Here is a 27,189-nt window from a genome sequence, read left to right on the forward strand (position 1 = left end):
AAAGGGTCAGACTGAGCCTGATGCCAAAGCCCATCCCTGGGAAAGGGTGGGGAGGGCTGGGACAATCCCTGCAGAGCCACTGGCCTGTGTTGGCCTCTGCCTTGTCCTGCTGCCTGAAGGATTTAATAAATGGCTTTTCCTCTACTCCATAGAGAGTAAGCTGATTGTAATTTAGTTCAGCCATTGTCTGTATCCACCTGGTTCAGACAAGGGATGCAGCCAAGCCTCAGGAGGGGAAGAGGTGCTCACCCAGCAGGCAGGAAAAGGGACAAGGACAGAAATGCCAATGTTGGACACATTCCTGCAAGGAGCAGCCCCAGCACTCAGAGCATTGTCGCTGGCCAGGGCTGTGCCAGTATCATTGTCCTGGAGAACAGCTTTAAGGAAAAGAATCTGCAACCAGCCCCAGATAAAAGCATCAATCACAAAAGTTTATTGTAAAGAAGTATCCAAAATAATTGTATTTTAAACCTCTGTGCATTTGGCAACAGATCAGGCCTTGTAACAAGGTCTCTTTAAAGTGGAAACTGGCCACTAGCTGAATAATTAAATAGGTTGGTTTGGACATGTTTAAATACATATTTTAAAAGATTTTTTTTAAAAAACAAACCAACTTATATATAAAAACCTGTTGTCAATTGTACAAAACCTTCACAGTACAGGCCTTGCAGCAGCTGTTTGAGAGTGGTGGCAAAGGCATTTTCAGACAAGGCTCACCCAGTGAGGTAGGAGAACTTCAGAGGTGGCACCTGAGGGCCCCTGTCTGAGCTGTGGATGTGCTTTGGGCGTTGCTTTTAAAGTGAAGCCACTTTTCAAGTAACATTTGTACCTTAAACCATTACAAAAGAAGACTTTTGTACCAGGCTGGGATGGAACCAGCTGTCCCAGAGGTTCAGCCAAGGGGCTGAACAGTTGAGCCAGGAAAGTTCCTGAAAGACCAGGCATGGCAACAATTCATGCAGCAGTTACTCTGTGTCCCAGGAGAGCTCCCAGCAGCTCTCACATCTGCACAACACACAAAGCTAAAGCAGAAGGGACACCAGCCCCAGGAATGCTGTCCCTGGGAAGGGACAGTGTGGTCAGTGAAGCCACAGCTGCCTTGTGGGCCCCTCAGCCTTCCAGCCACTCGTGTCTCTGGAAGGTTGGAACTGGCCTGAAGCCACATCTCACCCCTGCCTTCACCGAGAGATCCCGTGGGAGCTGGAGTGCAGCACTGGTGATCCCAACACACTTCCCGGCCTGCTGGGGACCTGTAAAAACCCCCAAAGCACTGTGAGGAAAGCTCAGCCTTCCCAAAGACATCAGCTACTCACAGAGCAGGGGTAGGGTGTGATCACCACCTTCAGAAACCCCTGCTCAGCCTCAGAGAGAGTCTGTAACAACTCCCAGTGAGAGAAGAACCATTAAACCCCCCCAAATCAGAATTGTGGTGCCCAGCAGAACCTTACCTGAGCTTTAGTTACATTCAGAGTGCTGCGAAGAGATCCCAGGCTGGGGCTGCTGGGCAGGAAGAGGGAATCTGTAGCAGGGCTGCTGACCAGGTCATCCAGCACCTGGAGCTGGCGCTGGAGGCTGTGCAGGCTCCCGGCCGTCTGCCGCTTCCCCTGCAGCAGCACCTCGGCCTGCTTGGCCAGGCAGCGCCGCAGCTGCGCCTGCAACGCACCGCACGTCACACCGGGGTGGGGGGACACAGAGAGGGGACACCAGGGGTGGTGGTGACACCGGGGAGGGGCACACCAGGGTGGGCACACCAGGGTGGACACACCAGGGAGGGGACACCAGGGTGGACACAACAAGCTGGGCACACCAGAGAGGGTCACACCAGGCTGGGCACACGGGGAGGTCACACCAGGGAGGGTCACACTGGGGAGGGGTACACCAAGGAGGGTCACACTGGGGTGGGCACATTGGGGAGGGTCACACAGGGCTGGGCACACCAGCCCACCAGTTCACACCAGCGTGGGAACACCAGGCATTGGCAATACTGTGTAAAAGCCAGCCCTAAAGGCTGGAAGGTTGAGTCTCACACCACAAACAAGGGTTTGGGAGTTATTTTTACATAAGCTCCATTTTGGTGGCCATGTTCTATCTGAGCCTGCAGCTTCAGGTGATTGTGGATGGTGCTGAACTCCTCTGTCCAAAGGATGATATAAATGAGAGGATCTTGTTGGAATACTCCAACTGCCAATTAACTGCCAATTAAAACTACTCATCTTGCTACAGCCAGGTTTCTACTGTTCCCACCTAAAGCTCCTCTCTCTGGTCCTTACAGAGTGGATTTGCCCGAGCTGGAGGAGGATCCCCACTCCCCCAGGTTGTTTAGATCATGTTTTGAAGGGGCCCAAGGGATGTGAGGGGCACAGAAGTGGCACCTTGAGCCTGTCCTCGTGCTGCTGCAGCTTCTCCCGGAGTGCCTCTCCCCGCCACTGCTCATCCTTTGGGGAAAAGAAAAGCACATTCAGCCAGAGGGACCAACACAGCACCAGGAGCAGCTACTTGTCCAAAGCATTTTACCAGTAAGAAGACTCTGGAAATATTGAACTTTTCTTCCAAGGAGAGGAGCTGTCTGTCAGAAGCAGTGAAGAGAGCAGTCTCTGAGTTATCACACTCACTCTGCAGACTGCTCTTTCCTTCAAGTGATGCCTCCAAATCTTCCAGCGTGTCTGGAGAAGATGAGGTTGAAGATTTAAACCCCGTCCTAATTTCATTTTCAACCTCCAGGTTAAGCAAGGTTGCTGCACTCTCCATTTCCCTTTGTCTCTCTTCCAGGCCTTGGGTTTTAACCTGCAGCACAGAACAGTTGGGTTACAAACACCAGTCCTGAGGGCTTTTCCTGTGTCACTCAACAAGCTCCAAGGACATGGAGCACTGCAGCCAGAACTCCCAAAGCCTCTGACCTGCTGCAGCCCTGGTTCCAAGGTTAACTCTGCCAGGGAAGCCCCTCAGAGGGGAACAGGCAACTCCAGCTACCAGGAGCTGTTAACCTAAACCTGCCACACTCTGACCTTGCAGGGACTTCCCAAATGCTTTCTAATTGCCAACAACATTCTTCTCTGTTTTTAAATGGCTTCAAAACAATTTATAAAGGGTTTATTGAAGGAGTCAGACAAGGTGAATCACTTTTTAATTTAAAGTGAGTGTCTAAAGAAGAAAAAGCTGGCCCAAGCTGGCATTGGCAAGTTGTTAAATGCCTGCTGAGTAGCTCTGAACATTGCTAACATTTAATGATTTGCATAAATTACAACTCTGGGTGTATTTTCAATTGTGATACTGCAGGAGGAAGATTCTAAACCAGTACAAAATGAGCTTGTGTGAAGCCTTGAGCCCTCAGCCCCCCTGGATGAGGCACTCAGCTGTCCCTGTCCCTGGGGGTGGCTGCACTCCAGGTCCCCCTGGGGCGCTGGGCTGTGGGTGACCAGGCCAGCCCTGGCACTCTGCAGGCTGCCACCTCCATGCCTCTGCTCCTAGGAAAGGGCAGGGAGAGGCCTTTTAGTGGCAGCATCCACTCCAGAACATGAGCTAAGAGAAGCCACGATTCCTTCAAGGCAGAAACAGGAGTTGTGCAGCACTGGGAATGCAGAGGTTGCTTGCCTCAAGTCTGCTCAGGAGGTTGTTGCATTACTTTGTTCCTCCAATGACAAAAATGGGTGTTCCATCATTTTGCTGTTTAAAATAACCCAAACCCCCAAACTTTCTCCACTCAGAGAGGACTTACTTGCAGTTTACTTTCATGCTCCATCCTTTGCATTTTCTGTGCTTCTCTCAAACTCAAGATCTGTTTTTCTGCTTCTCTCCTCTCTGACACTATCTGACCTTGAAGTTGCTTTAGCTCGGACATGGAGACCTCCAGCTCTTTCTGAAGACACAGTATTTCTGTGTCTTTTTGTTGTAACTGTAATTCTTTTTCTGAGAGCTGATGTTCTGTAATAAACATTAAAAAAAAAAAAATCCTGATTAGCAAAGCTTATCTTGGCCCACTTCATACACAGCAGATATTTTCCAAACACCAAGAACCCAAGCAAGATGAACAAAAATATTTGTTGTGCCATTATCCTCAGCCCCCAGGGATGGTGGCAGTTCATTTGTGCAATGACTCTTACTGCTTTTTCTGATGGTTTCTTCAAGAGCTGCACACTGGGACTGCTCCTTTTCCAGCTTCCCAAGGTTCTCTTCTGCCAGCCTGACTTTAGCTATTGCCTGCTCCAGCTTCTTGTGTTGATCTGTTAGTTCCTTTTCCAGCAGGATTTTCTGATCCTTCACTTTAGCTGCACATTCTTCCAGTTTTTTCTCTTCCTGCTCTGAGTTTTGCTTGAGGCGAAGAAGAACCTGCCAGAAACCCCCAACTCTGAGCTTGAACCAGCACCAACTCAGGGAGAACAAAAACCATCACTAAGAGACATTAGAGAAGTAGAAACAGCGTAAAGTGGAAAGAAATGCAGTCTGACAGTCCCTACTGACAAAAAATGTTTGTCAAATTTTCTTGCCTCTCTCATTTTCAGAACAGCTCCCTCAGTTTTTCTTTGGGGTGACACTTTGCTGAAACCCCTCACCCAACCCGAGCTAATTTGGCCAAACCAGTCTGTGCTTTTGTGATTATTTGTAAACTCACGCCTCAAACTTTTTGGCCTGAATTATTTTTAAGGTCAGGAGGAAGTGAGGCAAGTCAGGGGGCTCATTACCACTTCCTGTTGGGCGAGTTCTGTTTCCTTCTCTTCAATCTTTTTCTGGAGCTGCTGCAGTTGGTTCTCTCTCTTCTTGTGCCTCTCCTGACATTCCTTACATTTCCTTAAATACTCTCGGATCTCTTCCTTCAGGGCTGCCTGCTCCCTGAGCAGCTCCTCCTGCTGCCTGGAGCTATTTTTCAAATCCTGCAATGGAAAACAAAAGCCTGTGGCAGGAGGAGCTGGGAAAGGGAACCAGCCCTAAAGGTTTGGGTTTGAGAGAACAAAACTGGTCCTTGACACACTCAGGGCTCCTTCCAAAGCAGGCACAGAGTGAATTAACACAGAAGGAGCCACCAGATAAAAAGCCAGAAGGTGCTGTTTGGTTGGTTGTTTTTAAATTATCTTTTAAGAAGCAATAAACCCACTCCACTCAGCAAGGAGAAGGCAATTAAGCAATCCCTGCTCCCAGCTCTGCAGGGCTCTGATGCTGAGCTGTGCCCACACAAACTGGAGCAACACCAGACTCCCAGAGTGACCATAGGGACGTGTTTCACTAAACCAACCTGTTCCACCAGGTGAAGCTGCTGCCTTGAGTCATTCAGTCCTCCTTTCAGTGTTTCCAGTTCTTCCTTTTTCCCTACAAAAGTATTTGGTGACAAGACATTTTCAATCAGCAGTTTGAAATGCCAATACACAGAAATTCTCTCTTTTCATGAGCAAAGAGTGAATAACACAAGCACAGTTTATGAAATTTCCATCTTTTCAACATGTTAAAGTCTTTCTGCCTATGGACATCTGAGCATGCTGAATGTTTAATATCATACAGTTCAGTTAAAGTGTATCTTTTAACAGAATTTCACTTAAAATGTATCATTGCTTAAACTCAAAACCAGATCTTTACCTTGAAGATCCTCTTGGACAGCAACCATCTCTGCATTCAGTGATTTCTTCTGCTTGTTCAGTAGCTCCACCTCCTGCTGCAGGTTCTTAACATCCAATTCCACTTTTTCCATGTTGGACAGTGCAGCTCTGCTGCTGTCTTCAGCAGCAGCTAAGTCTCTGTAAAATGTGAATCATATTCTTGGTTAGCTGGAAATCCTCGGTGAGGACTTCAAAAATGGCAGTAAAACCCTCTGAGCCCAAGGGGATGGCAGGAGCAGTCAGAACAAATGTTCTGTTCCAAGATGCAGCACTTTACTTTTTTTAAAGCAAAAGCTCCACAGAACATAAGAAAATGCCAGTTCTGTATCATTGGGCACCTCAGAGTTAGAGCTGTATTATTAATTACAACAAACAGACATTCAAACATTTCCCCATCCCTTCTAATCTCTGCAGGGAAAGACATTCCCTCACCTTTTGGTTTGGGACAATTTCTTCTCCAAACTCCTGGAGTCCTCTTCCAGCTTCTCCTTCTCCCTGCTCAGAGCCTCAATGTTGTTTTGCAGAGCTCTCATTTGAGAGCCCAGCTGCTCTTTCTCCTCATGGCCCTTCCTGAGGAGCTGCTCCTGCCACTCCACTTCCCCTTGCTGACACTGAAATAATCTCTGAATATTCTCCAGTTTTAACTTCTCCTAGGAAAGACAGGCATGGTGAGCACCACATTGATATGGTCCAGAAGCAGAACAACACTGACATCCTTAGCTGCAGCCAGAGGGATTTGAGGGCATTTAATGGAGGAAGGTGACAATAGAATGGTTCCAAGTACCTTGGGGACCTTTTTAATGCTAGAGATCATCCAGCTGAGTTAAACTCCCTTCCAGACTCATTGTTTGGAAGTGAGGGCACTTCCAGGATCCAGATTAAAAGACTTTGGAAGCTCCTAAAAATCAGCATCCATCATTCTACAGCCACAGAAGAGCCTCTGTGCTCCCTCTCTCTCACATACACCAAAAAATCCCATTATTTTAAAGGGCCTAAGCAGACTTTAAGAGTTTTCTGTGATAAGATGAAATCAGATTAGAAACTGATTGATTTAAAAGCATCAGGACTCTGTTACCCAAGGCTTAAGAGAAGCAGAGATCTCCCAGTTTCTGCATCAGCCACAGAAGCATTTCTTACCTCTAGAATGGCCACCTGGGTCTTTTCCAGCTCATTGACCTTCTGCTCATGTTGTAGTTTCAAACCTTCCAGTTCATTCTTCTCAAGCTCCAGCGTTTCCAGCACATGTTTCAGTTCTAGTGAGGTGAAATAAAAAGCACTTATTGGATTAGGATGAGGAGAACTCAAGAGCTTTGTGTGTTCCTTCCCAATCTGCACAAAACCCAGTAAATCCTGGGACATACCCATCTTATGCTTGGTGATTTGCCCAAGTATCCCTTGAAGATTTTCTTCCTCCTTTTTAATATCCTTCTTTAGGACCAAAAGCTGTGTTCTTCTCTCATTCATCTGGACATCCAGTTCATTCCTCTCAACACTAAGCTCTCCCAGAAGTACTTTCATTTCCTGTGAGAATGTATCAGTGTTACCAGTGTTACCATTCTTTGCAATTTTAAATGAATTTTTCCTTTAAACTGAATTTAACAGTCTGTCATCAATATTCTGGTTTAACAAACAAAAAATACAGAATATTTAAGTTAAGGTCTTAGAGTAGTAATTCTGCATAGATTTTGATCTCCAAATCTTACCACAACATTGTCATTCAAGTGAATAATAGGCCTTAAAACCAAACCAGCCAAGGAGCCCTCATAAAAGAAAATAAACCACAAAATATAATTAGCCCTGATACTTGGTTTTGATTTCAGTAGGGAAGTACAGAATCCTCTCTGTGCAAATGGGGATGGGCACAGACTGGGGCAGCTGTGTTGTGTTTTACACACACTGATCACACTGATTTCCTTCAGCAGCTGCTCCTCAGCAACAGGAAGTCATTCACAGACTTATATTTAATGTAATTTAGCTCTCAAGGGACCAATTCTGTAAGAATTACTGGAACTAGGGAGGTCTTCTTTGTGCATCTGGACCAAGCTTTTAGTCACACAAAAACATACAATTCCATGTTCTATTTCTCAGTGGGTTTGGGGAGGGTGCAAAAAGCAAAACTGATGTTGTGGAAACCTCCTGGAACGTTTGTAGCACTTCAAGTCTTTTGCTGTAATGATTTGAAAACTCGTTTGGGAAACTCACCCTTATTTGACAAAGCTTTTCATGTGCTTCAGTCTCTCCATCTCGAAGAGCTTCTTTGAGGTCACCTGTCCTTTGGGAAATGCAGTCCTGCAGACCCTGGAGCTCTTCTTTTCTTTGAGTCACCTGCTGCTCCAGGAACAAGAGCTCTTGCTGCTGAGCAGAAATCTACAGTGGAGAAGTTCAACGGAAGAATCAGTGCAAGCTTTTGTTTTTGTAGCTAAACATGAAAAAGTGCATCAGAGAGATTGGGATCATAATTGTGAGACAAAGGTCAATTCCAACAGAATGGACAGCCCAGGGTTGGCAGGCCAAGCCTCACCTGATCTTTCAACATTTCCAGTTCAGTTTTCTTGCCCTGAATAAGGTTTTCTGCTTCTCTGATGATTTGGAGATGCTGGCTCTCGTTACCTTCTGCAAGTCGAATATCTCCTTGGAGCTTCTGAAGGCTGAGGATAAAAACAGGACTCAGGAGAAGTGAGAATATCTTAGGCAGTGACTCAGTGGAGGAGGACACGTTTAACTTAATACAGTTCATGGTAAATTAAAAGTACTCACCTTTCAGTGAGCATTTCTATCTTCTGGTTTAATGACTGCAACTCAGAGTCTTTAGCAGCCACCATTTTGTTGATTTCCTTCAAAATACCTTCCTGTTCCCTCTTAAGCTGCTCCAATCCTCTCGTATCTGTCTGTAATAACCTAAAAGAGCATTTATGCCTTTTCTTATTAACATTTTGACAGTTCTCCCTCTCCAAAAGCAGTGTCCTGATACTGGAAAGAACCCAGTCCTTGTGCTCACCCCATGTGACACAAACCCCCAAGAGCACTCAGGGTACCTGAGCTGCTGAGCTGCTTTCACAAGTTTGGTGGCTGTTTCCTGAGCCCTCTGCTCCAGCTCCTCTGCCTCCATTTCAGTGCAGGACAAACGTTGTTTGGCACGGTTGTACTTCTGCAGAGTCTCTTTGGTCTAAAGCAAAACCAGAAGATTAAAACAATACATTCCACCTTATACTGCATTTGCTGTTTAAAGGTGAGCTCCTGGCTTGAATATTCCACCTCAGCCTTCTCCCTCTTTCTACCATGAACAACTTTTTCTCCTCTCTTGTCCAGAACAGAAATCCTTCCTCCTCTTCAAAAAGGACTAAACCAAGTTCTTCTACCATAGTTTATTTCCCAACTTATTTTCATACAGAAGCATTTTAAGAGGCTCCATGTGAAAATAAACTGCCTAGACAAACAAAACAACACTGCAATCCTGCCCTCAGGGTTTTTCCTCCACTCACCTTGCCCCGGGTGCTCTCAAGTTCCACCTGAGCCTCTGTGAGGAGCCTGTTGGCTTCCCTGAGCTCAGCCCGGCGTTTCAGCAGAGTCTTCTCTGCACATTCAATCTCCTCTGCAACATCTTCCTGCTGCTGCTGCAGCAGGGATTTCTCCAGCTGCAGCTCTGCAAGGACACTGTCAGTGCAACCCTCAATGAAGTCCCTGAAAGGTCAGGATGAAAAACACGGAATTAAAATACAAAGATGCGAAAGATCTGGGAGCCTCTTGAAGTTCTAGAATTGGAAATGAGTCAAAAGGCTCACTTTTGCTGGGAAAAGGTTTAGGGATTTGCAAGCTTCCTTTCAGTGCATTCCCTGCACTGCTCCCACCTGTGTATGCTCTGTTTCTGAGCCGCTCGCCGCAGCTCTGCCACTTCACATTCCAGCTCTTCTCTTTCCTGCTCAAGTTCTTCAACATTGCCATGCAATCTTTCCACCTCCTTTTTGTATTTCTGCTCAGCTGCCTCTGAGCATCTCTTTTTGTATTTCTGAGACTTTAAATAGCACACAGTGTCTTCCAGCCTTGAGACCTCACTCTCCTGCACACGGGGAACAGAACAACACAATCAGGATCTATTTTCCAGCTGAGGCCTCCTGACACCCAGATGGCAAAGACTGTAACCAGACCCAGACCCTTCCTAGCAGGGAGCTTTTCCTATCCCATTTGTCAGTCAGTTCCCAAGGGTTCCAGCTGCAGCTGCAGCTCTGGCTCTTACCAGATCTTGATGTTCAAGCACGTTGCAGTGGAGCACTCCCAGGGGAAGGAGTGGCACTGTGAAGTTTGGAGGCAGAGGGCCATAAACCACCTGGGACCCCAGAGGAGGTGGGCCATGGATGATGGATCCAGGAGTAAGTGGAGCTCCAGGGGCTGCTGCAGGAGGAGGAGCATAAACCCCCACGCCCTGAGGTGCAGGGGCCCCATCTGGAAGGGCTGTGTAAATAACTGTGCCCGGGGGTGGGACAAAGGGAGAGGCTTCAGGGACAGGAGATCCTGCATTTCCTTCACCATCTTCTTTTGCTCTTCTATCTTTAAAAGAGACAAAACCAAACATGTTCTTTTTAATAACTTTTTTCAGTAGAGCGAGTCTTCAAATGGACATTTTAAATTCTATGTAATTTACAAAAACGTAACAAATGTTACTCAAAGTTATTAAACAGTACTAAACATTTATATTCACTCACGCCCATCAAAAAAAACCTCTGTGAACTCTAAGCAAGCCCAACGTTAGTCTGCTCCTAAACATTCTGAGACTGACCTGACTCACCTTTGGCAGAATTTGCTTTGTACAACCTATTTCTGACTGGTGAATAAACCCAACATCCTTGGCTGGGCAAGTCCTCCCTCCCACAGGGCCTGTCCTGAGCATCCCCTCTCCTGGCTGGGGATGTGCCAGAGCACCCCAAACACACTCCAGAGTCTTTGGTGCTGTGGGAAGCAGGAGTTGAAACCTAAGAAAAAAATACAGCATGTGTTAATCTAGAAACGACAAATCATGGCAAATAAAGGAGTTGTTGTAGACATTCTAACGATTTTTCAGAACAGGCTACACATACTCTGCTGTCTCTCAATTCTAAGCAGATGCTGCTTTAAGAGCACTAAATGTATTTTAACAGTATTGGTTTTAAATTCAGACAAATATTCTTTTGAAAGAGATATTTGTCTGTAACACTCCCTTTTAACCCTTACCTAAATGGATTTTCAGTACTGCCCACTGAACAGTTCTCTCCCAGTGTTATGTACCCTGGACTCCCATCGGCACAGGAAAGGGCTTTACCAGGCAACATTTGTGTGTGTTTTATTTCAGTATTTCTCCTACATGCCAGCCAATATTTGTTCCTAAATTTCTCCCAAACCTACTAAATTTATAATGCACTTTCCCACATCCAAGAGCTTTCCACAAGGAAAACAATCCATGCCAGGATTTTAATTCCTGACCTGTGATGATGGCATGTAGTACCAGTATCCCCCTCTTTTCACCTCTGCTGTACTGGGGCTGTGATCATTCTGCTGTGAGAGCGCATTTCTGAGGGCAGCAATTTCACCCTGCAAGGTCTCCATTTCATCTTTGCTACCTGGAAATTAAGCACAGTTTTAGAGTCACCTAAGGCAAATAGTTAAATAGATACTGCATGCAACTTTTCCCTCAGTGTTATCCACTTAAAATGGAACTATATTTAAAAAAAATAATTGCTGAGGGAAACAAACTAAATGTTATCTGTAATGACAGACACACAGGATTTGGTGGTTTAAGCTTGTGGAAATACAAGTTCAGATCCAGGTAACTGTTGCTGATTTTCCTTGCACAGAGCTCTGACAATGTCTTAACGCAGTTTAAATGGAATGCTCAGCACAATCAGTGTTTTCTGAACAGCTGTAAAAAGTGCAAACTAATGAACACTGACACATACCCTGTATAAACCTGCATAGAAGGATAGTCTCAACACTATTCTCCAGATTCTCAGTTCAAACAGTGAGAAATGGGGAATAATAACCTTCTGTATCCCTGTCTGTCTGCAAGAAGTGGAGAGAAAAGAGAAATTACCTGTCCCACTATTGTCCAACAACCATTTCAAACGGTCAATCTCTGCTTTTTGCTGTTCCAAGGCTTCACTTAACTTATTAATTTCAAACTTCTGAGTGTTTGATGCAACCGTTTTCTCACCAGCTTTCTCCATTTCCTGCAGAATCTATTTGAAATAGAAGCTTAAATCACAAAAAGCTCCCACTCATTCTTCCCATCCCCCCATAGGAGGGATGTTTGAGTGAACAGGTGATGGTTTTCCTTAGAACTCAACTGCTCCAGGCACTGAGGTTTTCAGTTTGTTCTTGGGCAGGAGTCAGGGGAAGGAAGAACACTGATTTGGGAAAACTTGAGGGAAAAAGGACAGGGCAAGAACCTCTAAACATTACATTTCCAGAAATTCACTGGTATTTTATCATGTAACACAGAGCAAACAACCTACTTGCTCTTCCTTCTCCTTCAGGAGTTGTTGTAGCAATCCTATTTCTGCTTCTGCTCTGGCAAGAGCCTGGGAAGCATGAGCTGCCTCAGCACAGAACTTCTGGGCTTCCTCAAGCTTCTGAAATTGAGATTTTCATTTGAGCTGTAGTTTGCAGGAACATTTCTCAGGGTTGAGATGTGCTATTGTGAAAAGCTAACCATTGAGAAACACCAGCACCTGACTATTCTGGAACTCTATATAGAATACTATCTCTCCTTTAACTTTACAGTATTGGTACAGAGGAGATGTTATTATGTAGCCAAAAGTGCTTCCAAGTTTGAAAAAGTGTTTCCAGTCCTTTCTTCTGTTTTTCTGTCTTATGGAACAGTGCATTATCTATTGTTTGCCTTTCAGTTAGTAAGAGATTCATGATCTTCCCCCTCCCCTTCCCTCCCACAGCAGGAACCTGTCCATACCCAAATTTCCTCACTCATCTGCTGCAGCTCAAACTCTGCCCAAAGCAAGAGCTCCAACGCTGCTCAGAACAATTTAGAAGAAAGCCCTGAAGCTGATTTGAAGAACACCAGCACTGCTCCTCCTGCAGTGGCATTAACAAGCAATTAATGGATTCCCCATGCTGCTTTACCTCAGCTGTCTCCTGGTTAATCCTGAGCACAGAGTCCTGCAGAGCCTTGAGCTGTCCAGCAGCGAGGGAGAGCTCGGTGGCTGCCAGCTTGTCTGAGGTGATCACCGCCCTCTGCAGCGCCTTCAGCTCCTTGTCCAGACTCTGCATGTGCCTCTGTGCCCTGGCATCTTCTGCTTTTTTCTGAAAGCAGGAAAAGAGGCTTTTACAATGTGCTTTCTTTCATCCTCCCCCCCATCCCATTTTGGATTACTTAGAAAAAAAATCTAAAGCGAGGACAAGCATTAAAATTTAAGGAAAAGAAAGATGTTATATTTAACATTTGTGCTCCTACATGTGTTGCTTTATCTTAGAGAGCAAAAATTCACAAGCTTTTGTTTCTTTTTTCCTGAGCAATCCAACAGTGCGTGGACCTGCCCTCACCCATTCTTACCCTTTTCTCTAAATTCTCCAGCTGAGAAAGAATAGCCTCTTTTTCTTCATCTGCCTCCTGGAGCTGCTGATCAGCCAAGCCCTGAATCTCTTCCATGCTCTTTATTTTTTCATGTAAACGTTGAATTTCATTCTCTAACTGATGGACCTTGTTCTTATTTTGCCTGTTTTCAGCTTTGACCTGTAAATAAAATTCATTAGAATAAGGAGCCACTTGGAAATTTTTTTTCCAATCAAAAGCCACTCTGTTTTAATTATTTAATTACATTTCTGAGAAATGCATGTACCAATATACTTTGCATGAGAACAGAAAGGAAAGGTAACTACTGTGCCACTGTAACTGTAATATTTTAAGAGTCTCTCAGTTATTTCATCAGAGATATGTATAATGATCTTTCAAGAAGGTTCAGACCTGTATTTTTCTAGTGGTCATTAAAGTCTTTGTTGCCTCTGAGACAGATCATTGACTATATTCCAATTCACAAAATAATCAGGTAAAAAACAGGAAGACTATTAATGAAAAATCAAATCAGACTCCACTGTTACACAAAGGACAGAGCACAGCAAAGCTTCATCAAGTGAAATTTGATCCTTCAGCTGCAGGTTACATATTTTAGAGTAAGCTGAAATTGTCTCACTCTTGCTTTAGTTGTTTGATACATGCCTGTCTGTATTTCTCCTGTATTTCTTCCAGTTTTTCCTGCTGGGATTCCATTTCTTCCTGCAGCTGTCTTTGTCCAGCCCATGCTTTCTCTTTTTCTTTCTGTGCATCAGCAAGGATGTCATTGAATTCCTTCTGCAGACTTGCAAGGTTTTTCCCTAAAATATCAGCAGAATTTGGACACCTGAAAGAGAAACAATCCAGGTTCCAAGACAGAAAACAGTGATTTAAGTTGTGATACCAGATCCTGAAATCATGAATGACAAACAGTGGAAATCTGAGACATGCTGTGTAATTCATTCAGGTTAGGTTGGAAAATCCCTCTGAGTTCATCAAATCCAACTATTCCCTCAGGACTGCCAAGGCCACCACTAACCCATGTCCCCAAGTGCCACATTGAAATATTTTTTAAATCCCTCCAGTGCTGGTGACTCCACCACTGTCCTGGGCAGCCTGTCCCAATGCCTGGCAAGACTTTCAGTGAGGAAAATTTCCCAGATATCCAACCTGAACCTTCCCTGGCACAACTTGGGGCCATTTCCTCTCGTCCTGCCCCTTTCATACATCAAAATCTCACACTGTATTTTTTTTTTACTCACTTTATCTCTCCTGCTCCTGTCTGAAGCTTCTGCCTGAGTTCATTTATACAAGCCATGAAATCTTCAGGATGAATTAAGTTACCAACAGCATGGTTTAGCTGGTTCTGGAGATCTTTAAGCTGTTGTTTTAGGAAATTATTGTCTCCCTAAAAATAGACAAAAAAAAAATCCACACAAATGTAAGCAAACAAATCCACAAGCGATAAAAGCTAGAATTTTTAATACAACAAATACTTCACCTGCAATTGCTTGAACTGTAAAAGCAGCTTGTAATTTTGTTGTTCCTTCTCTTCTGCCAGTTGTGCTTTGGTCTGAGCATTCTCTAAGAGTTTTCTTTCCTTCTCAAGCTCATCCTGCAGGGCTGACAGTTCCATCTACAAAACCACAAAACCACTCCAGAATAATATCCTCACTCCCAACCCCAACCTGTCACCCAAACACACGACAGATGTATTTCTTAAAACAGTAACAATATGACAGCACCTAAAAAAGACCCAACAGAACAACCCCAAACAAACCATCTGCACCTTGCTTCAAAGCAAAGTTCTAAATGCCAGCAAACTGCTACTGTGGGGACACACCTAAACCAGCAGCTGTTTGTGATTTAACCTTGGAGATGAAGTATCCTGGGGCAGCTAACTGCACTAAAGCTCTGTTCTTACCTGGCTAAGTTGCTTCAGTCTTTCAAATTCTTCTTTTTGCTGCTTGGCTTCAGCATCTCTTTCTCTTAATTGAGCTTCCAGCTCAGCCTTGTAGGCGCTGACCTTCCCCTGAGCACCTTGAAGGGACTCATTTATCTCTCTCTGCTCCTGGAGTGAACTCTCCAGCATTGCAATTTCCTGGAATTTAATATCCATTTTAGAAGGATGTACATGGGAGAGCCAGAATTTAAGAGTACACTGCCTCCCTTCCCTTTAACTCAGGAACTCCATTAAAACTTGAAGGTGGGTGACACTTCTACCTGCAAGGTCAGGCCAGTGGTGCCACTGACTGTCCAAAATCTACACTCAGGTTAGAAAGGTGGAGCTGGAAGTGAAACAGAACTGTTCCAGGAGTTCAGGTTAATACAACACCCAACAGGATGCCCAGGCAGCTCTGTGGCATTGGCTCACAGGACAGATCCAGGCTGCTGACACACCCCTGGCCAACGTCAGAGGTCTCACTGATGCCATTCCCCACGGTGTCACCAGCAAATCCATTTGCAGTGATGTCTGCAAGGTGCAACCTGCATTTCTGAGCCATCTCCCACAAAGCTCAGATCTACTGGAAGTCTCCTGTAACAGGTTTTAAAGGCCAGATTCTATTCTGGAGGTGTGTGGGCACATCTCATCATGTTACCATATCAGAAATTATTTTGTCCAAGGCATTGTGGTTCCTTAGTCCCAATCTGATCACCAGCTTGTATTTTCAAGTTTATTCTCAGGTATCTGAACTTGGGAAAAGAGGTATTAAGCCTTACTTTTCTCATGTTTTCTGCATCCATGACAACCACTTCCAGGTTGTTTTTTTCCTCCTCCAGACCTGCCAATCTTCCAAGCAAAGATTCTTTTTCCTTTTGCAACTTCTTACACTCCTCATTGGCCTGTTTTGCCTGATGCTTCACACTTTGCAGGTATTCCTGCAAGCCAGTGATAATACTTTCCAAATCCCTTTTTAGTGCTTCATTTGTTGCTATTTGACCTGCAGGAATGCAAAATGAATTCAAGGTAGTTAAGGAGCCACATTTATTTACTAAACAAACCAAATTTCCTTCCTTCATAATTTTAAATGTTCACCGTTGGAATAAGTAAAAACAAGTACCTTGAACTCAAGGTTAGGATTCCTAATATTACTGTGTTCACCTGGCCACTGGAAAGTTAAAAGAAGCTGAAGCTCTTTGTGCATTCCTGCCTCCCTTCCCCAATCAGGTAAAAGTGAAGTCAGCACACACAGTTTACTTTTACATCAGTTAAGAACAGTTTATTAAGACTTTTGTACCCATTCTGTATTTCATTTGAGCAAAGATAAACAAAACAATCCTCAATTCAATTGTCATGTTGCCCTAAGTACGAGAAATACCTTAAGACAAAAATGAAAGTTTACCATCAGTGAGCTGCTGCTCCAAATCCTTGATTTCCTCAGTTTCCTTTGCAATCCTGGAGAGCATCTCATCCAGGCGAGTCTCCAGCTGCTGGCAGTGTTTGTTCATTATATCGAGGTGCTGCTCTTTACTTGCTTTTTGAGCTTTCATGTGAGCCTGTCAAGTCACAGAAAGGTAAAGTAAAGCAGGGCATCAACACAGATTTAAAAAAATTTAAATTGGGATTTTGTCTCAGTTCTGCAGTGTCTCACTATCAGCAAGAAAAGCCACAAGCTCAGCACACACTGTGGTGCTTTGGGGTTTGTTACTTGTTGTTATTTTTCCTCAGTCCTGCCCCACAAAGGACCCCAGATAAGCAGCAATCTGTGAGTACCAGCATTGTCTGCAGGCTCCCCCCTGCCCAGGCTGAATAAAGCCTGCATTTAGAAATTAGTACTCATGGCTACTATCTTTCTTCCTGCCTTTACATTTTGTTCTATCACTTCCTCTCTCAGTCAAGAACAAACATGATTTCTCCCAGAACCTTTAATCCTGTCATCCTGCATTGCCCTCACGGCAGATGATGCTTTAGAACATGTCAGGTCAGCACTTGAAGGAAAATACTCTGAACAAACAGCAAGTGGGGCCAACTTTACAGTTACTAAGTAAATATTCCTAAGTAAATCTTATTTTATCAAAATCTTTCTGGGAGATACACCACACAGCTCACACAGACTTTGGCAAGGACTTCATGCATTTAGTATGAATTAACTGATTGTTTCAGCTGTTTACAAAAACTTAGTTATCAACAGAATAAAGTGTTATTTCTTACCAGTGTGAAATTGCTCAGAAACAACCCAAATGCCAGAAACTTGGGAAAGTACAGAATTATATTGTCAGGATTAGCTGCATGGTTTTTCACTACTCAAATAAATAAATTGAGCTAGCAGTAAATTTAAATATGAGTTCTCAGAAAAGAAGAACACTTGCAAAGTTGCTTCCATAACAAAAGCAAACGGGTAAACCCAAAGCTTTTTGTATTTTTAACGGATTAAACCGGAAGTTAACTAAAACATCCATATCAGCACAGTTCAACTTGTCACCTTGCTAAACACAAACTGCCCTGCGGCTTTCAAAAGCGAAATTTCAACAAGTAAACCCGAGCCGCTGCCACCGAGCCATCTTGCTGCAGCTGCTGAACGGCACCAAAAATGCACTTTGAAAAAGAAACAAAAAGCCACAAGTCCCCGACCACTTACAGCTTTGCCTTTGTCTTTTCTTCCTGAGACAGCACTTGCAGAACGCCCCACCCCTGAGCGAGAATTCATTTGAATAAAGCACCGGGAGCTTCAGCGCGGGCAGGAATTGAGTGGAGTCTCCATGGGGTCCGGGGCGGGGGCCGGAGCTGCTGTGTTGGCTCCGCTGCCCGCTCCGCTCCCGGTCCCAGCCCCAGCCCCAGCCCCGCTCCCGTTCCCGGTCCCAGCCCCGTTCCCGTTCCCGGCCGTTGGCCCGCACGGCGTTTCCTGTGTTGTGATTCGAAGCGAGGGGCGGCCGCGGGAAGGGCCGGGCTGGCTCCAGCCCCGGGCTCGCCCTTGCTCCAGCCCCGGGCCCGGCCATTCCCCTTGGAGCATTCCCAAAACGCGCTCAGCCCTTCTGCCACCCAACAGCCGAGGAAATTAAGTTTAAAAATATAAAAAGAGCTTTTTAAACAAATGGTTGTGTGCCTCTGCTGAGGAGCAAAGCATAAAAAATACATTTCTTACCTAAGAGCATCCAGTAGGCCTGAAAAACTTTCATTTAGAGATATTAGCTTTTAAAAAACACTGTTAAAGATAATTCGGTTTCGTTTTAGTATAATTTCTGTAAGTGTTTGCTGTACCTGAACACAGTGAATAACTCAGAAAAAGTCCTGCATCCCTGACAACCATAAAGTCAGGTGGAAGCTCGAGCTCCCCTTGGCTCCCCAGCCCTGGGAGATGTGACCTCTGAGGCTTTGCTGATTCTCTCGGGGCTGGCAGGACTGGAGTGACAGCTGAGAAAGGCCACAGCCCCCACCAAACAGGCTGGATAAGCACTGCCACACAGACATCTTTAAACTTTAAATCCACAAAAAGGTGCATGGAGGATTTCTTACACAGAAATTGTCTGCAGGGCTCTGCAGTGAGTTTGTGCAAAGCACAAAGATTTAGTTCTCAACGTGCTCTACAGCACTTCCTGGGAAAATGAATTGTTGAAGTGTTTTATCAAAGCTGGTTGGTTTGGTGCGATTTTTTAATTGTAAAGATGTTTTAACTTTTGAATTCTAAGTTAATGACTTTGATAAACAGCAAAAGAAAAAATAACTTATGAAACAGGCACAAGTAAATGGTCACCTGTTAAAGCTGCCTTCAGTCCATTGCACAGTATATAAAAGTTTCAGATTCTGGTTTTACTTACATGTCTTGGATCCTCAGGATTTACAGAACCAAGTGAACTCTGCAAGTCTTCAAGCTCTTTCTGATTTTTCCCTATTTCTCTTTTCTGTTTCTCAATTTGTTTTTCCAGTTCTAAGGTTTCCTTGCGTAGCTCCTGCAGGATTTGTAACTTTGCCCTCAATTGCTGTTCAGTTGCTTCCTTGCTGGCCTGAGAGATCTGGAGACAGCATTAGGATGTTGAGTGGTTGGAAATACACAGAGGATCAAGAATATATTTAACATTTACATAAAGAAGATCCTGGTCACTGATTTTCAGGCAAGTTTGAAAATTAAAAATAGCAATAAGTGATGAGAGTTGAAGTCAAGTGGAAGATGCTGTTCTAGTTTAATGCTGATAAATTAATTCTTGCTGCCAGTTCTGTAGTCACATTGGTTATCAGCTGCACAACTCAACATACACAGGAGGTTCTTCCAAAGGGTTCTGGGGAGAGTCAGCAATAAATCAGCAGCAACACATGGAACAGATGCCATTAACTGCACTACAGCTCTAACAGCTGATTTATGAACGAGCTCTCTAAAACCTGGAAGATTTTTCTGATGCTTGACACATGGATTTATGTCTGTACAGTGGCCTCTTTATAAGAATGGGGAGAAAAAGTTGTATTTTCTTACATCAACACTGCTTCAAACACCTTTCCTGGCTCTTTGTGGAAAAAACTTACTTTTTTCTGAGCCAGAGCACCCTCCAGTAGTTGCAGTTCCCCTGTTACTTTCAGCACTTTTTGCTCTGCATCTCCAATTTCACTTCCCAGTTCTTCTAATCTTCTTTCTGCTGCAGACAAAAGAAACCCAGTACAAACCCCATAACCCCACAAAATACATTATAATATTGTGTATAACACTGATACACAGCAGTGTGTGAACACATTAATCAGCACAGCACTAAGACAGTGATAATCACAGCTAATAAATACATTCTGGTTTCTCAGAAAATATGTCCAAAGCTTGTGTAACAAATATTACACAATTAAATTCATACATCAAATATTAAACCTCCCTAGAACCGTGTTTTTAATAATATGTAATGCTCTCATCCCAGTTTATCTTAAAATAACAGCAGTAAGAAACTGTAGCAGTTTTGACACAAAAACTGCATCAATCCAGTATTTAACAATCACAGCACTTCTAGCCTTTGACACACTGTTTCTATTCTTATATCAAGCATGTAGTCACTGGAATAAACCACACTGATACACGTTTTCTATCTTTATTTGATAAAAAAATAAGATTTTTACCGGAATGAATCTCTTCTTCCTTATCCTGTAGTATTTTATCTAGACTTTGGAGATGTGATTCCAGCTGGGGTTTCCTACAGGAGTCATCATCCTCCTGTTGCATTTTCCCAACCTGCACCTGCTGAGCTTTGTCTGGAATGTATCCTTCCTTTATAAACATATTTCTTTTGTACCTGGCCTTGCCAATGTAGGGGCTTTCACCAGGCACATTATCAAGGTCAACCTCCTGAAATGTAAGAAGAGTCTTTATCTCAGAACTATGGCTGCAGTCAACTCCTAACATATATTTAATTCTCTTGTCAAGAATAAAAAGGAAAATCAATTTGAAATTAGAAGAATAAGAAGAAAACAGATTATACTTAACATTTTCGGCCTTATACACTGTTATTCTATAATGGAATTAAAACAAACTCAACTGGGGTGTGACCAGTTTATTGCAGATGTCTAGAAGAACTTTTTGTTAGTATATTGAATTTACTTAGATTATATTTAGTCCATTACATTATTGCACTTATATTTTACTCAGACATCACTTAACTGTAGTCAAGGATTACTGATCTTTACTTTTCTTATGGATTTCATTCTGGCACTTTTGTTTGCAAGTATGACAGAGGTTGGGCCTTTATTAAAGCAGTATCTATTAGACTAAAGGAAAACTAATAAGATTTTTTATTTTCCAAGTTGAAAGATCAAGGGAAACAGCAATAAGAAAGATCCATGATTTTAAAATTATTACCTCTGAGGGAAAATAATTCAAGGGCTCAAATTTGGCATCGATCTTGTAAAAGGCCAGCTCCTGCTCCAGCTCATACTGCTTCTGGCAAGCCCTGGTCAGCTCCACTGTCTTCTGCTTCAGCTAAGAAAGCAAAAACCCAGTGAGTTCAGTGGAACTCATCACTGTCACACACAGTGCAGCTCCACAGAGAGCAGGGCACAGCCCCCAGCGTGGGAACAAAGCTCACAGCACAGTTTGGGATTGAGAATATCACAAAGGGCAATTTTACAACAGTGAACTAAGAGGAGACAAAAGCCCCACAATTAATAGAATAAAAATGATCACATGAAAGGCCTTTTAAGTTTAAGTACATCAAAGTGACAAGTTTATTTTTAAAGTTAATTTAGGATAAAATTATAATTTGGGTTTGATCCTTTAGCAAAATCTAGGCCAAAATAAAAAATATATTTACTCCTACTAGTGAGCATGAGGGCTATTAACACTCATGGTCTGTAAAAACCCCAAAATATCACAATTGTCAAGAGTATAAAGTCTATGTGTTTTATTTTAGCTTAATCATGTGCTAGATTGGTTTTGAGGTTATTTTTAAGTAAAGGTCCATCATGTGATTTCTTTTTAAATCAACTTTTCACACTGAATACCTGAGGGAGAACATGCAGCACAATTCCAATAGAGAGTGGAAAGCAGGACTAATGGAGGAAAAGAAATAGAACAGAAAAGGCTTAAAGAGAGATTTCAAAACCTGATAAATGTCATGCAAAAATCATCTCTGTTTCAGAGAAAAGGGGGAAAAAATCAAGAAAATTATATTCCAAATCACAGTGAATATAAAGTCTTACTGGGACACTTCATAATAATGTTGCTACTTCAGGGAACGTGCAAATACATCCTAGAAATAAAACCAACCATGCAACTCAGGGCACAGTGGGGCTACCTTGAGTGAGGAACAAAGGCTCTGCAGGAAGGGGACTGTGACAAACCCAGACACCAGCTAAAGGGAGACACAAGTGAGCCAAGATTGTCATCCAAAGGAGAAGAGTGGGTTCAGGCTGCAAAGTATTTGCTGTTAAATCTCATTATACCAAACCCTTCATTTTAGAAGCAGACTGCTGGTTAGTGTGTGTGTGTTCAGAGAAACAGCTAGAGAAGTACCAGGTATGAGAGTCTGGAGGATAAAATTTTAGAGGACGAGTCTAACAGGATAAAATCCAAAAATGAAGTTCTCATCGGGTCATTCACAACTCAGCACTCACAAGTCTATAGGACTTTGCTTGCATTTGAAAGAGACTCAAACATAAGATTTTAGGATGATGTGAATAAAATACAATTAAAGTGGTGAGCACTTCCCAAAATAATAATCAAGGGCTATTACTGACATCCAACTTGTGTTCACATCTTGTTTTTGTAAAAGCAGCAATCTTCTCCCTTACTGCAGCAGCACTTTAGAGTCTGACCAGTGCAGCATTTTCAGAACATCAGCAATTTTAGCAGCTTAACCTTTCATCAACAGACAAAATTTTAAACAGAAATACATAAATAATTACTAGAAACAAAGTAGTGACTATAAATCACAGGAGTGATACTGAGTGCTGCTTCCATATACTTACTTTTTCCACAAAAAGAATGTTGAAGGTCAACAATCACTCTCTAAAGAGTTTTAAAATTAAATCTTCAGTCATGTACACTCTTGACATTGACAACTCTGTGTCCAAAGATTTCCTTAGTGCCAGGGATTATCTTACCAGCTCATTTTTGGTGCCCAGATCCCTCTGTAGCTCTTCAAAGCTTTGTCTCTGTTGCACAGCCTTTTCCTTTAGTGACTTGTTGAGCTTATCTTGATGCTGAAGCTGCTCAAGCACTTTGGACTGGTTAAGTTTCAGGTTCTCCATATCCTTTTTTGTGTTTTCCAGCTCTCTTTCTAGTTTTTCTATCTCTTCTGAAAAACAAAATCAGAGAAACATTCAAGTGGAAAAATAATTTCCTTCCTAAACTTAAATTTTGTATCATTCACTTCAGATTTAATAGATTTATTACCTAAATTAAACCTCTCCAGAGCTTCCTGCCTGTCATGGTTTGTCACTGGCTGCCCATCCAGGTTTTCCAGTGCCCTCAGGTGGAATATGGTGTACAAGCAGTAGTGAGGCAGAGCTGCAACTGGATTTTCAGCAAGGAACAGAGAGGTCAGATCTTGCAGAGGCTTTAGTTTGGCTATATCCTGGAGCTAAATCAAAGAGAAACAAAACTTAGGATTAGACATCCTTCTGAGAAGAATTAAAGCCCCAGGAGTGAATTCTGATTATGTAGAATGTTCTGTGTTAGGTCTCTATCAAAGGATTTATTTTAACCTTTATGCTAAAGAATAAGGTGTAAAAACCTACCAAAATAGACAGTACTATGATTCAAGTCACTTCTTAAATTAAAGTTATTTCCTCTATAAAAAATGCCACTGCAAAGAATGTAAATGCAATCAAGCTTTATATTGGAATTTCTTTGAAATTTATCTTGGAAATTCAAGATACCAAGGCCTGTGCATGTATAACCTCCCAAAAAGTTATGCTTTCCCAAACAACATAACATAGATTTGTATCTTCAGTACCTGCACACCAGGAGTTTCTCTGACAAATAACTTTATTAGGCTCTCAACTGCTGCATTTCCCAGCAGACTTTGTGGAAAGACACTCAGCAATTACTCAGAGTAAGTCCATCAGTGTAAACAGCCCAGCTCACTTCATGAACAATGCCTGTTTCTAACCACAGTCACTTACTGAGGACACTTTATTCTGTTTCAGATTCAGGCTGCGCAGGGATCTCAGTTTCTTCCCTACCCACAAAGGAATGTGCTCAATCTCATTCCCTGCCAGGTTCAGCTTCTGTAAGTTCTGCAGATGTTCTATGCCTTCTATTTTGCTGAAAAGGAGAAGAAAAATGGAATTTGTCATGAACCATAGCAAATTTAAAGTGAAGCTGAGGCATTATGGATAAACTACAACAAAATCTGTCACAATTAATTAACCAAGAGATCAGCAAAACCATTATTTACTGCCATGGACAATTCAAATGAAATCACACCAGCTTATTTACCAGTACTAAATTAAGACCAAAAATCACAGCAGGATTTTCTGTCATTGTCACAAACTCATTACTTTTGCATGTCATCATTTCAATATTAACACTATTATATTATATATAATATATTATATATGACAATCTGTATAGGCAAAATTTGCTCTTCCTCTCCTGAGAATGCAATGGGATGAAGATGAATCAAAATAAAGTTGTTTTGTGAGGTTTCCCCCCCACCATAAAAGGAAGGATCAACTGTAAACTGACAGCATGAAGAGCTCCATTTTTAATGTTTTCATTAAAACTATTGAGGAAACCATGCTAGGTTGTAGCTGACTTGAGCATTTTTATGAGTATGTGTGAAGATTAAGCAAACCATGAGTATTACAACAAAGTACAGCAGGATGTTCTCCTGTGACTGTGCTGGTTTTTGGGATATATGAGCTGTACATAACCAAAGTGTAAAAACAGAGCAGGAGCTAAAAGCTGCTGTGCCCTTTTCAATTCCTGTGGAGAGAGGAAGTTGTGCGAATGCAATGTATAGAAACAAACTCTGGGGTTTTACTCACTTCCCACTGTAAATGTCTCTACTGAAATGGCAGCCTTGCTGCTGCAGTGTTGTAATAGTAAAGACCATAATTCATTGACAGAAAAATTAAAAGCAATTAAGGGTTTTGCTGCTGCATGAACCATTACCCTTCAATTTAAACAAGCCACCAGGCTCTCCAAAGAGTTCAAAAGCAATTTAGGGAGTTTATGGCCTGCCTGATCAAGCCCATTCAGCTTCCTTTCCTAAAAGAAAACCTTATTATATTACCTGTAATAATAAACAGTAAAAGTTTAATTAATTTTTAATGCACTTAATTGGGTTCTTGCCCACTCTTCTTTGTAGTATCTGGAAATTTGCACTTCTGGCTTGGTTTCCAAGGAAAACAAAGTAAACCACAGCCATGGTACACTGACAGCACTTCCCAGAATGATTTATACTCCTAATACCTCAGAGCTTGTGCTTTTTAAAAAGACTTCAAAGCCTGTTAGTCTTGACATCGAATTGGGAAACGCACCTCAAGTGCTCACTCTTGTGAAAGAACTCACTCAAACAGGAAAGGGAAATGAGCTTTATTGGCCCTGGGCTCTCCAAGCCCCACGGTGTCTCCTCTCACCTGATCCTGTTGCGGGACAAGTTGAGCTCTCGCAGCTTCAGCAGTTTGTCCAACTTCTCAATCTTCTCTATTTGGTTGTTACTAAGGTTTAGCACCTCCAGTTTGGAGCACTTTTCCAAATTTTCTATGTACTATAGAACACAAAATCCCTTAGTATAGGGTTTGGGTGGTTTTTTAAAAGAGAAAAGCAGCTTTCTATTAATTAAAAATACCAAGTAGTCTAATAGTTATTTTATTAATCACAGTTCATTGTGGTATTCTAAAACCCCACTACAGGTACAGTCTTCTACAGTATTGGAAAGCTGGATTTTAAATTTACAGTGGGCCAGTCTTCATCTATGTAAAAAGGAACATTATTAAATTAAAAAAGAAACACCAAAAAAACCCAAAACCAACCAAAACAAGCACAATCCAAAACCTAAAAATCTACATGAACAAATCTGTTTTAAACATCATTCTAACAAATCAATTATTTTTCTTTTGCTCAAGTCTCCATTGCCTTTTTTATTTTTAATAGAAGCTGGTTTGCAGAACTGGGCTAGCAGAATTAGACTGTGCTGTTTACATCCACTTAAAAATAAGCCTGTATTAAACAATAAATTGTAATTAAGTTAAACTTAGTTTAATTTCCAGTTATTTCCAATAACTTACCTTAAATTTCTTGTCCCCATCCTTTGGGGAAGAAAGATTCAGTGAGCTGATACATGCCAGATTTTGCTGTTTTGACAGACCCTTTATAAGGGGTTCAGTTATGTACTTAACCCCTGGGCTAAGACCATTTTCACCTGAAATTAAACAGAAAGGATTGATGATTTTTATATTTATTGTTTTCTTTACACTGAATACTGGAAAAACATTAAAACATTGAAAATCATCCCCCTCGAAGCATTTATAGGAAGGAACAAAAGTCTCATTATCCTCCCCAGCTTTCATTATTCTCATTTCCACATTTGTGTAAAAAAAAAAAATTAAAAAAATATATATATATATATATATTAAAAGGAATTTCTTCAGGCTTCTTTCCAACAGATCATACATCTTTAATCACACAATCCACAGAACAAAGGCTTTTAATGCTTGTGGTATGTACTTGGATACCAGTATTATTTACTAAACAATACCTTTGTGAAAATTAAAAGCAGCTCCAACTTTTTCTACTGGAATATCCCATTGCTGGGGCCTCTGTTCCATGCTTTTGGGAGCAGCTGGAGGTGCCTGTTGGCCAAGATGTAGAGATGTGGCACCTGGACTGACAGGTGACATTAGCTGAGGTATCTTGGACGCTGATGCCAGTGGTTTTCTAACTGGAGCTTTCCTTTCAGAGCCTTTCTTCATTGCCAGAAATGCAGAGGATCACATGGCAATACCTGGAAGAACTGAAACAATTATCAGCCTCTGTAGAAAGCCAGATCTCAGAAGGTTTGCATGACAACAAAGGTGCTACAGAAGCTGCCAAAAAACCCATCTCCAATGGGTGCCAGCTTCCAGTTTTGCTGGCATTGGGAAGAAGTTTACCTTTATACTCCCACTCTTCTCCAGCACAGCCCCAGGGACTGAGTGAGCAGTTTGGTGTTGGCAGCTCCTCTCCCTCCTGTCCTGCAGGCTGTGCTTTACACCAAGTCTCAGGGCTGGAGATCCTCTCCAGGGACAGAAGCAGAGGATTGGATCCCAAATGTTCCCAAAGCCTGAAATCACCCACTCTGCAGTAAGAACAAATGCAAGCAGAAAAAGGCAACCGAGGAAAAAAAAAAATTAGGATCAGTCTAGCACAGGCATTCCCAGAGTTTTCTTTTCTGCAAACAAGTTATCCTGTGACTGCCTGGGAAATTCTAGAGAATGTTAACAGAAAATTCCCCCAGTGATGAACATATTTCTCCAGGGATAAGTGTAGGAAAAGTCATGTACTCTGTGTGACAAAGCTTTTGTAGCAACCATCGCCAAGGGACAGAGCTTCACCAACACCTCCACCCACTGAACAAGGAGCACATTTTAAGACATCCTTTAAAACAGAAAAGTCTTCTGTTAGCGGAACTTGGAGCTTTGTGAGCGATGACGTTGTTCTTCATTGAGATGGACTT

The 27,189-nt window shown here is 42.6% G+C and overlaps 1 protein-coding gene across 1 annotated transcript; it reads right to left on the reverse strand.

The window, feature by feature from the left end:
* Nucleotides 1-443: 443 nt before the first annotated feature.
* Nucleotides 444-26,769, reverse strand: CNTRL (centriolin). Its single transcript, XM_083875928.1, has 42 exons — nucleotides 26,627-26,769; nucleotides 26,233-26,487; nucleotides 25,763-25,896; nucleotides 25,112-25,242; nucleotides 23,651-23,792; nucleotides 22,920-23,106; nucleotides 22,628-22,821; nucleotides 20,886-21,005; nucleotides 20,150-20,375; nucleotides 19,577-19,686; nucleotides 18,877-19,071; nucleotides 16,464-16,617; nucleotides 15,841-16,061; nucleotides 15,044-15,220; nucleotides 14,621-14,755; nucleotides 14,382-14,527; nucleotides 13,786-13,966; nucleotides 13,123-13,302; nucleotides 12,693-12,872; nucleotides 12,068-12,184; nucleotides 11,647-11,791; nucleotides 11,040-11,176; nucleotides 10,369-10,552; nucleotides 9,820-10,130; nucleotides 9,434-9,642; nucleotides 9,068-9,266; nucleotides 8,621-8,751; nucleotides 8,343-8,483; nucleotides 8,107-8,233; nucleotides 7,788-7,952; nucleotides 6,947-7,106; nucleotides 6,723-6,838; nucleotides 6,018-6,235; nucleotides 5,566-5,723; nucleotides 5,228-5,301; nucleotides 4,680-4,868; nucleotides 4,101-4,326; nucleotides 3,716-3,921; nucleotides 2,515-2,784; nucleotides 2,373-2,435; nucleotides 1,449-1,652; nucleotides 444-1,250 (listed from the first exon to the last, which is right to left on the reverse strand). The coding sequence occupies exons 2-42, from the start codon at nucleotides 26,444-26,446 to the stop codon at nucleotides 1,179-1,181; spliced, it is 6,849 nt and encodes a 2,282-aa protein (XP_083732054.1). The 5' UTR covers nucleotides 26,447-26,487; nucleotides 26,627-26,769; the 3' UTR covers nucleotides 444-1,178.
* Between the last annotated feature and the right edge of the window lie 420 nt (nucleotides 26,770-27,189).

The sequence above is a fragment of the Zosterops lateralis genome, assembly GCF_965231275.1.
Source record: "Zosterops lateralis genome assembly, chromosome: 20".
Classification (NCBI taxonomy): Eukaryota; Metazoa; Chordata; class Aves; order Passeriformes; family Zosteropidae; genus Zosterops; species Zosterops lateralis.

Excerpts from the sequence above, each read along its gene's own strand:
- CNTRL (XM_083875928.1), bottom strand. The coding sequence starts at position 26,446 with ATGAAGAAAGGCTCTGAAAGGAAAGCTCCAGTTAGAAAACCACTGGCA. Across the intron at positions 23,793-25,111 it reads TTGTCCCGCAACAGGATCAG|CAAAATAGAAGGCATAGAAC; the intron begins GTGAGAGGAGAC and ends TCTCCTTTTCAG. Across the intron at positions 7,107-7,787 it reads AAAAGCTTTGTCAAATAAGG|GAAATGAAAGTACTTCTGGG; the intron begins GTGAGTTTCCCA and ends ACATTCTCACAG.